The sequence below is a fragment of the Castor canadensis genome, chromosome 17 (genome assembly GCF_047511655.1).
Source record: "Castor canadensis chromosome 17, mCasCan1.hap1v2, whole genome shotgun sequence".
In the NCBI taxonomy this organism is placed as follows: domain Eukaryota; kingdom Metazoa; phylum Chordata; class Mammalia; order Rodentia; family Castoridae; genus Castor; species Castor canadensis.
Window position 1 is genome coordinate 14,133,442 of NC_133402.1, and position 10,315 is coordinate 14,143,756.

General features: G+C 46.2%; 1 protein-coding gene across 2 annotated transcripts; it reads right to left on the reverse strand.

Moving 5' to 3' along the window:
• Nucleotides 1–4,283: 4,283 nt before the first annotated feature.
• On the reverse strand, nucleotides 4,284–9,998 carry Rps15a (ribosomal protein S15a). 2 transcript variants are annotated; one of them, XM_020160447.2, is made up of 5 exons: nucleotides 9,873–9,996; nucleotides 8,799–8,936; nucleotides 8,010–8,089; nucleotides 5,507–5,592; nucleotides 4,284–4,412 (listed from the first exon to the last, which is right to left on the reverse strand). In XM_020160447.2, exons 2-5 carry the CDS (start codon nucleotides 8,929–8,931, stop codon nucleotides 4,319–4,321), a joined length of 393 nt encoding a protein of 130 aa, XP_020016036.1. In that variant the 5' UTR covers nucleotides 8,932–8,936; nucleotides 9,873–9,996; the 3' UTR covers nucleotides 4,284–4,318. The 2 variants fall into 2 exon arrangements, with proteins under 2 accessions (XP_020016036.1, XP_073916072.1); XM_074059971.1 differs by lacking the exon at nucleotides 4,284–4,412 and adding an exon at nucleotides 5,054–5,252 and having other exon boundaries at nucleotides 9,873–9,998.
• Between the last annotated feature and the right edge of the window lie 317 nt (nucleotides 9,999–10,315).

Genomic DNA, 10,315 nt, shown 5'->3' on the forward strand with positions numbered 1-10,315 from the left:
TTGTACTATTCTTCCCATGTTGAAAAGGAGGAAACTAATGCTCGGAAAGGCAAAGCAAGTGGCCCCTAATCACACAGCAAGCAACTGATGGGGCCAGTGGATTCCAAAGCCCATTCTCTGTACCACAGTCTATTATTACCTCAATTTATTTTCTGTGTGGTCTTCCCAGTTTCCATTGTTCCTTGTATCACCAGAAACGAGAAGGGGGGAATCTGGGTGCCAAGACAGCGACCTTGATTGAACTAGAATCCTGTCCATATCTCATTGTTTGGGTTCATGGGATGTTACAGGCTAGATGCTGGGGGTACAGATGAGTGACAAGGTTTCTGTTGTGGAGAGCTGTCCGCTGAGGATGAACAGGATCCAACATAGGCAGATGGAATGCCCAGGGATCTTTGTGTGCCCAGGCATGGTGCCCTGTGCCTGGCCAAAGGAAACATCAAATAAACAGTGCTAAAGGCAAAAATGTCTGATAAACCATGATGATGACAGCCAGAGGTAGAGTAGGCAATGGCTTAGTCTTTAAATCTGATGAAACATTTTTCTATTCTTTTTTCTTTCTGTGGTACTGGGGTTGGAGGTCAGGATTTGTGCTTGCTGGGCAGGCACTCTACCCCTTATCTGTGCCTCCAGTCCCTAAAAGCCTTTAAATTCTGGCTCTCCCACTTCCTAGCATCTTAGACAAGTAACTTCAAAAATCTGCACTTCATTTTCTCAAAGCCAGAGCAGGGTATGGTATCCGTGACGGCTCCATGTCTGGTGCTATGGTCTGAATGATTTTTCCCTCCAAAGCATCTGTTGAAATTGAAGAGGTGGGACTTCTTAATACAATTAAGATTACGATTAGGCCACCAGGGCTGCAACCTTTAGCAGGCACCTCCATTAAAGAGCAAGTCTGGGCTCTTGCTCTGTAGTGGGAACTCCACTTTCATCTCTTGAGGACAGCACTCCTTCCCTGGGGAGGATGCAAAGCTCAGAAAGTAGGAGACAGACACCAAGCCTCTGGGAGCCCTCCAGGGCAGTGAAAGGTCAACTCCCTTCTGTCATTATCTGGTCTGGTATTGTATTATAGCAGCACAGGACATAAACACTGCAAACTGTCACTGGTCTTCGGGCATCACATTTTTAGGAGATAAGATAAAGTCTAAAAACACACGTTCCTTTTGGAAGCCGACTTGTAGCAGAGGTAACTCTTGAGAGCAGAGTTTGAGGGCTCTCAGGTAACATCTCTCAGGTGAAGGGAACCGTGTGCAAAAGCTAAGTGGTACAAGCGTGGGTGAGTAGAAAATGGAGGATGGGGAGGTGTGTTTTTGGAAGCTGGATCAGAAAAGCCAGGTGAGATTGAGTAGGTCTCCCATGCTAGGAGCCAAAAGCCAACTTTCAGGTCTACAACTCCTCTAGCTGTCTCGTCACCCTGAGGTTGGCTGAACAGCCTCTCAAACACTTAGCACCCACTGTATGGGGCTGATGAAAAAGCCTCTGTGCACAAGTACTGAATTTTCATGTACTCATGAAGAGCACTGCATCTCTTGTCTGTGGGGCCCATGCTGAGAACCCCTGGACAAGGTAGGTGCTGGGTCCCCTCTTAATACAATGACTCAAAAGTGCCCTCCTGGGCCTGGATTCTATGGATCATCTGAGCAGTCATTTTGTGCAGGCATCCACTCTCCTGACCTTCAAGCCTTGCCCATGGCAAAACCATGGGCTCAGGCCATCTTCTTCCTTGTCAAGAAAGTGTTGTTAAACCCATCAAGTGGTCACTTTCTTCCTACTCAGCTTCCCTCTCCCAACCACTTCAAAGGACACAGAACCCCCACAAAATGGTAGTGGTCAATGTGCCTACCATTTTCATTTCCCCAGCTGGGTAAAATAAAGTCAAGCCCAGAAAGAAGTTTGACAGTACAGTCAACATCCCTCTGTCCCAGGCACCAGACTAAGGACCAGAAATGCAATAAAACAAGCACCACCTGTTTTATCCTACAATTTACAAGCTTGGCTGTGAAGAGAAACCTGTAACTCATTGCAGATTCTCCTGGACTCCCCCTTCACCTGTGCCCAACAAAAACTGATACCATGGATGGTCAAGTGCTCAGGGAGCATGCTCCACACAATTTCCACCCTAGGCATGAGGAAGCCTTTCCAGGATTCTCAATGCAGATAAGGAAACTGAGGCTATTAAGTGAAGAATACAGAACACACCTGAATTCTGGTCTGTTGGACTCCCCAACCTGCATTTTTAACCAAAATACTGCACTTATCCAAAATGCTAAGTGGGTTTTGGTGGAGAGCAGGGTTGCTTTTTTCTTTTGGCAGTACTGGGGTTTGAACTCTGGGCCTCACAATCCTTTGTTGTTTTTAGGTTATTTTTCAGACAGGGTCTCAACCTCTTGCTCAGGTTGGCCTCAGACCACAATCCTCCTACCTGTGCCTCCCACGTGACAGGAATTACAGCACTAGCCACCACATCCAGGCCATTTTTCTTTAATGTTACTGGTGTTTGAACTTACGGCTTTGCAGCCCAAGCCGGTCTCAAAACTCACCCTCTGTGCACCGTAATATGGACGTTTTACAGTTAGATGGGCTCTCTGTAAATAGCCAACACATGGCAGTTTCCCAAGCTTGCCCGAGTTCTCTTAAGCCTTAGCAAAACCTCGTATGGGTTGTTCCAGCTTTCTTTACATCACTGGTAATAGACTGAGCCTTGTGATACCAGTTTAAACACACATGACTCAAATAAAGTACATTTCATCCTCTTGGCAAATCTGGAAAAAAGCAAGACTGAGGTCCTTGTGCTGCTCCTCAGCAAATACTTCTGTCCACACTGTATGCTCTGGTGAGTCCTGCAAACTCTTCCCGATTCCAAGTAAGCCAGCTGAAACACAGAAAGGTCTTCAGAGGAAAGCTTGCAATGGAAATTCAGACACTTACAGAACAAGAGAAACAACTTTGCCAACTTATACTTAAATCTTGTTTACACGTAGATTTGTCAGAACTAGAAAACACTCATTTCCCCAGAACCTCTTCTCCTGGCCCCTCACACAGCCATCCTGCTAGGGTTAACACACACCTGTGTTATCAGGCAACTTGAATATTGAACCCCTTTCTAAACAAAGGGAGGGCAGCAGGAGGGACTACTTGACCCACCAGAGGTATAGCCTTTAAAGAAGCCTAACGGACCCAGATGCTTGTGGCTCATGCCTGTAATCCTAGCTACTCACGAGGCTGGTATCAGGAGGATAATTTGAAGCCTGGGCAAATAGCTTTGAGACCCTATCTTGAAAATACTCAACACAAAAAGGGGCTGGGGTTGTGGCTCAAGTGGTAGACCAAATTCAAGTCCCAGTACAAGACAAAAAAAAAAGCAAAATGAAGTGAAACTTCTCTTTCTGAAAATTCAAATCTTGGCAAGAGTTCTTGACACCTGCCTGTCCACTGCAATCCAGCAGCAAGCCCAGCCCTACCCCTTGTGGCCCACAGACCAGGGGACCACTGAGGAAGTTGTCACTGCCACTGTTCTAAAGCTAGGCTGTGAACTGCCCTGCTCTCTCCCAGGCATGGCAAATGCAGCTGTGCAGGTGCTTCACCTTGGCAGATCCACAGGCACAAGTCCAGCCAGCAATGACTAACACGAGACAGTGACCAATGCCCAAAAAGATGTCCAAGTGTAAATTAGTGCAAAGACATAAATTTCAAATACTTCCTACAAATACAAAGCCCCACTTTTTATATCAACACCTGAAATCTTTACCATTTCTGACAAACTGAAAATAAGTTTTACTCCTGCAGTTCTAAAACTGATCAAGTGCAAAGACAGTTATCACTGATGACCCTGTTTACTAGTTGCAGGCAGAACTAAATGAGTCACATTCCCCATCGTGTGACAGGTTTACAGTAAGTCAAGAGGTTTAAAAAAGTGACCATTTTACAAACATACCACTAGAATGTTACTGACATGCATCCAAGTCTACTATGAGAAGAGCCTGTTGAGTTGTGGGCCTAGCTACCTGCTTCCTCATGAGCACTTTCACAGCAAGGAACTGTAACATGTTCTAGGAATATTTACAACAGTGCATGGCATGTCTTGTCAAGCTACACAGGCTCCAGAACCTGGACTATAACCCAGATCCACATCCCTAGGCCAGGCGCCATCCTCTGCGGAGACACATGGGTAGTGTGGTCTTATACAGGGAAACAGAATCACCCATTAACACAATGGCTGTGCACTGCCAAACACTCTTGCTGTACTGCGGCAAAGGCTCACAACAACCAAGCGGAAGCCAGAGTCCATTGAGGCATTTTATTTGTATACTTTACATCCCTAGAAAAAGAATCCCAGGATTTTCCCTCCTGTGTGTTTTCGTCTTGCTTCTTCATGGTCCATGATGCCAGCTGAGGTTGTCAATACAATGAAACTATGGAGTGGAAAAGAAACATACTGATGAGTTTAACAATTCAGCAAACAGCTGCTTTCTGCTGAAAACCACCTCCTCCCTAGTGCTGAAGCTCACCTTCCCCTCCTGTAAGGCACACAAGGACTGACACTGCCTACATGAGCTGGCTGTGCAAGGGCACAATTCCCAGAACAAAAGACCCATGTCCAGACTCCAGCCACACACACTGACAAGCCTGACCTCTAACACTGGGAAGTTAAGCTTACCTGAAATCGAAGGCAAGGGAATCTCTTTTAACTTCAACATGTCACTGTCAGCTCTCAGTTAAGGAGATATGGAGTTTAAAACACTCAAGTACCAAGTATTCAGGTAATCTGAGTCTGAACTATGATTCTACCACTACCACTTACTATATATATATATATATATAAATATATAAAATGACAGGGAACTACTAGTCATTAGTGGATACAATCTGGCTGCCCCGTGGCTGGGGACAGGATAACGTGTTAGGTGGCATATACAACTGTGGGGCACTAAAATCAGCATTGTAATCACAAGCACAACTGATTTCCCTAAGAGAATACTGTACCTGCAGTACAGTAACTATGAGATAAGAACATATTCAACCACTCACCAAGCACACTGGGGACACAGTTCCTAACCTCAATGATGAGCATTTATTCACCATCTGAGGTCTAGAGAGCTTTACAGAAGTAAGCAGGGGATTTCACCGATGAGGAAAGAAATCAAGGCTATGACTTCCTCAAGGTCTCATTGCTCTCATGTGGGAAAACAAGAATTTGAACTCAAAATTTTCCAGCACTGTTTCCTCCAAAGTGTGGGGTCCAGTAATCGAATCTGTCAGAGAACACACAATGGGAACTATGCTGGATGCAGTGAGCAGACATGAAGGCAGACAAAATTCTGCTACTGTCTCACTCTCATGTGCTTCTCAGAACCTGAAGTCTAATACTTGAGCTAATTTCCAAGTCAAGCTGACTGGAAACAGGTAACTACTACTGCAAAAAAAGCAACGAAATCTCAGTTGAAGTCAAATTACATGACAGCAATTCACTGTATTAGCCTTTTTTATTTGAGGAAAGCCAACTCACCCAAACTGACGAGACGGAAGCAGATTATTCTGCCATTTTTCTAGATCTTTGAGTTGCACATCAAATCTGGGGCTGATCACTCCACACTAAAAGGAAATTAAAAAGATTAAATTGTTCACATTTCACCAAAAACAAAAACCACTAAGGAACACAAGATGGCACTCAACTCAATAGCCTATCAGAGGTGGAGAGCTGTCCCAGAGCTGAGACCAACTCACTTATAAGACTGGAGTCAAACTTGTAGCTCCCAAACTAATCTGGAAGAACATGTAAGGCAGGAAGAGCACAGTTCTTACAATTATCCCACCTCTTTGCTACTAGGACACAGCAACAACCATCTTCCACAATAAGCACTCTTCAAGAAACTCACTCACATATACAAATTTTATAACACTCTATGTTCCAACACCCACAAAACCTGCTCTACAAATCACTGTTACACTTATGAACTCATTGCAGAAAGGTCCCCTACTGTTGATCCACGAGAAATTGTGAGCCAGTAGCTCACGCCTATAAAACTAGCCACTCGGGAGGCAGAGATCGGGATTATGGTTCAAAGCCAGCCCCAGGCCACCAAAAGAAGACTAATTACTACCTTCCCACACCAGTGCAAACTCCAGAGAGCTGAGGTAGCTGGTAGAATGCTGTTGAGTGCACATCCATGCCAGCCAGTACCCACATTACAGAAGGGACTATGAAGCTAGAACTTCCTGAACTTCCTGAAGCAGTTCTAGGTTACTGCACTCCCTCAGGCAGAGATCTGAATCCAAAGAACCTAAAAATGGCCATGCCTTTGTGACCCATTCATCCAACTGCTCCGTGAACCTACTCAGGTCCCTGTGCATCTACTGTTACCCATCCTGTCAGCTATGCTGTCACTGAATACAGCCAAGAACAAGCCCAACGGAAGGAATACAGGATAGGGCTAAAGGGACAATCAGCTTACTCCAAACATACCACAAAGACCTTTCTAAATTCCTCATTACACTCAGCACCCAGGCCTCTTTCACAGCTGTGAAAACTCATCTAGAGAGAACTCAATCAGCAAACCCTCTCCTGACCCATAGCAATTCTAAAGAGGGTGGGACGACGGGCAAGGTTTTAACAAATTTTTTTTTCTGGCAGTATTTGGGTTTGAACTCAGGACCCACCACCTGAACCATGTCCCCAGCCCCAAATCTAGTCTAAACATTTCCCCACTCCCTGACTCCATAACTATTTCCATAGCATGGATACATAGGACCATCTCTTACTCAAGGGACATAGAGGAACCCTCTTATAAAAGGGAAAGCCAAGTTGAGAAAAACTGAAAAATTCAAGAAGCTTGTTTTGCTCAAAGTCATACATCAACTCAATCTTCTGCAGAGCAGTACTGCTCCAGTGCCCTAGTTTACTAAAAACCTGAGCTTCCAAGTTCCTAAAACAAGGGGAAAACTCCTCAAAACTCAGTCACCCTCTCCCACTTTGTTCTTTGGAACTCAGGGCCTGCACATGCCAGACAACGACTCTACTACTGTGCTACATTTCCAGCCCCCCCCCCCCACTTCCACTTTGAAAACACACTGTGAGGATCAGGGTAAGAATGGTTGGCAAACCTAAAGTGTGCTTTGCAGTCAGTCGGCTGGGTTCTAATGCCTACAACTACAACAGGATAGACTCAAAATTAGCCTTGCAATTTCTCCTAACTCTTCACAAAGACTTCAGGTTCAGTGAGGTTGCTATACAGGGAAGCAACTTTGTAAAGTGGAAACTGATGGCCAAGGAAATCACTTTATCAATCCAGCCACTGCCACTAGTCACTTACTTTCTGGGTGTTTTCCCCATCTCAAACTCCCTCCAAATCTGAAAGCTAGAGGCCTCAACAAGGAAAGCACACATAGCATCCTGCCTCCACACAAGGAATCAGTAAAACCACAAAGGTCAGAATTAAAATACGTCTATGTGGTTATGTTGATGGCAAATCAGAAGGCAGCCCAGCCAAGTGTGGTGATATACACCTGTTATCTCAGCACTCTGGAGGCTGAGTTCAAGGCCACCCAGGGCTTTAAGACCCTGCCTCAACAATAACACCCCCTTTCCACCAAGACAGATCATACCTCAAAAACACAGCTAAATCCTATGGCAACAAAAGCAGATCAATTACTGAGATTGGTATTTAGAGAACCCCATTTAAGATAAAAAGATCCCATTCAAAAAAACCCAACACATCATCAAAAGAACAAAGACAAGGTATCTGACAAGGTATATTGATTGAGAGGCTTAGCAGCTAAGCCAGTCAAGTTCAAGCCACAAGTGGGTAGAAGACATCCAAGAATCCAATTCCAGTACCACCACTTTTCATACAGCTTATTCCCCACACAAAACTGACAAGCCTGGAGCAAACAATCCCAGAGAACAAATTAAATGTGGTATGAGAAATGACTTAAAACAAATTCCCGTCTCTAAAGCAGCACTATTCAGGACTTGCAAAAAACTTCCATGTTAGAGAAGCATCAACTCTTACCTTGTTCAACCTGCCTGTGAGGTTCACCACAATCTTCCCAGCTCTGTGATCATCAATGATCTCAAATTCGCCAATATAACCTACAGAACATAAGTGACTGTGACATGAAGGACTTCAACGTAAGACCAGAGTCTTGCTGCCTCTCCCATACCCCTGCTTTTGCCTACTGGATTCTTCTCTACATCACACTAAGTAAGTGGTTTGGGGAAACACAGTTGTTAGCAGAACTAATTTCACATCCCTGCATTAGGTAAAATATTGGGATCAACACCTAAAAGGGATTACTTTCTCCTTGCCTCTTCACAGCTGCCCATTCCCAAAGGCTAGCTTGTATCAAAGACAAACCAACACTCTTCTTTGCCAACCAGAACCTCTTTTTAAAGGAGCTCAGGAGCCCTGCCTTGCAATGATTTGTGTTATTTAGCTCCCAGCTCGATCTTAACAGTCCTACTAAGTCATTCTTCAGCAGTTCCATTTGTAGAAACTACCCTCTCCTCCAGAGACCCACAAATCAAGTACACTTGTTCCCATGTATGACACTTTGTACCCCCTATTAGTTTCTACAGCCTGACATGAAATCAAACCACAATTATAAGCCAGGTGCCTCATGCCTGTAATTCTAGCGACTTGGGAGGCAGGAGGATCAGAGGTTGAGGGCAGCCAGGGCAAAAAGTTCTCAAGACCCCCATCTCCAAAATAACCAGAGCAAAATGTGGCTTAAGCAGTGGAGCAAAGCCTGAGTTCAAACCTCAGTCCCACCAGAGCAAAAAGGCACAATTATACACTTACCATGCTTCATCATCACCGTCAGAAAGCGGACAATGACTTTGGAGCATGGCCTAATGAGGACCTGGCGTTTGCCTCTCTTCTCAGCATTGTTGATGCTCTTGAGAGCATCTGCCAGGACGTTCATGCGCACCATGATGGCTGTTCAGGAAACACAAGACCGGTTATGGTCAACATCGACAAGACCCAATCTTTCCATTGTAATCTTTCTCTTCCCAGCACCCACCCAAGACGCCATCGCTCCTGAAATCATGCGGTCGTCCCGTCAGCCTGGATCTAGAACTCATTTATCAATCATGGGCCACAAATCCCGCAGCACAGGAATACCGGAGGTGACAAAATCCACTAGGCGCAATGCTTCAGCATCGACTGCTACCCATACGAAAACATCAGTTATTGAGAATCGCCAGCAATGTCACCCAGGTCTTTAAAAATCAGCAGTATCCGGACTGCTGACACTGCCCTGGAAGTGAATTCCTTTCCCGCCCTGCTCTAACATCCCGAAGACTCCACTTCCAGCTAAGCCGTCCGTCCTTGTATCATCCCGAAGTGTGCACACTCCAATGACATATGCACCATATCTCACATGGCCACAGACTGGGCTTTTCCAATGGCCACCAGCTCCAAGACACACTAACAAAGTTCCTCGAACTCAGAAGGATGGAGACCAAGCCGAAGACTCACCCTGCTCAGTCTCACCTAGAGTCTGATAGAAACACCAAAGCCCAGAAGGTCCCAGGTCAGACCCCAGGCTCCCCGGCTCCCAGCGCGGCCGCGGCAACAAGGACCCTGCCGGGCCACCGTCCCCCAAGCTTCCCGCCCGCCGGGGCCAGGCCGCCGCCACCGCCTCCCGCCAGCGCTGCGGCCTACAGCCCTCGGGCCGGGATCCCCTGGGTGCAGAGCGTGGAGCACCCGGGCATGGCGCCTCCCTACGACTGCCCAAGTCCCCGAAAGTCCAGGACCCCCGGCCTGGAGAAGTCCCGGCATCCTCGCAGGACACAAAAGCCGGACCTGAGACCTAAGGATGGCGCGGATAGCCGACGGATAAAGTTGGAACCCTCTGAGAGAGTCACTCACCGGCAAGGAAAGATGGCGGAAAAGGGAAGGGGAGGGCGAGCGCACGGAGTTATGGGAAGCGGCCGGGCTATCGCGAGACTTTCAATGTAACACTGGGGAAGGGAAAGGAATGTAGGGGCGGAGCTTCTCCAGGATTGGCAGTTGAGCATCGATGGCATCGGTACCCCTGGCCCCAGGTAAAGCCAGGGGGCGGGGCTTAAAGTGAGGGATTAGTTGGAAATTCCGCTACCTTTTAGCACTTAATATCTAAAAATTTTAAAAGATAACAAATTCTGCTAAGTTTTATTGCGATCACAGTTCACCATTCACCATTCAGAATTAATTTTGATACATAGGTATTTCTGCAGAAGCTGGTCATTGCTTCCGGGGAGGGCGTTAGAAACTGGAATGGGAAGCTCTATCACTTAAGCTACAACTCCAGTCCATTTTGCTCTGGTTATTTT

Bases quoted from the DNA above. Each gene is read 5' to 3' on its own strand.
- Rps15a (XM_020160447.2), bottom strand. From the start codon at position 8,931: ATGGTGCGCATGAACGTCCTGGCAGATGCTCTCAAGAGCATCAACAAT. The intron at 8,090-8,798 runs GTAAGTGTATAA...TATGTTCTGTAG, and splicing joins GACGGTGATGATGAAGCATG to GTTATATTGGCGAATTTGAG. The intron at 4,413-5,506 runs GTGAGTTGGCTT...TCCACTCCATAG, and splicing joins CTTCCGTCTCGTCAGTTTGG to TTTCATTGTATTGACAACCT.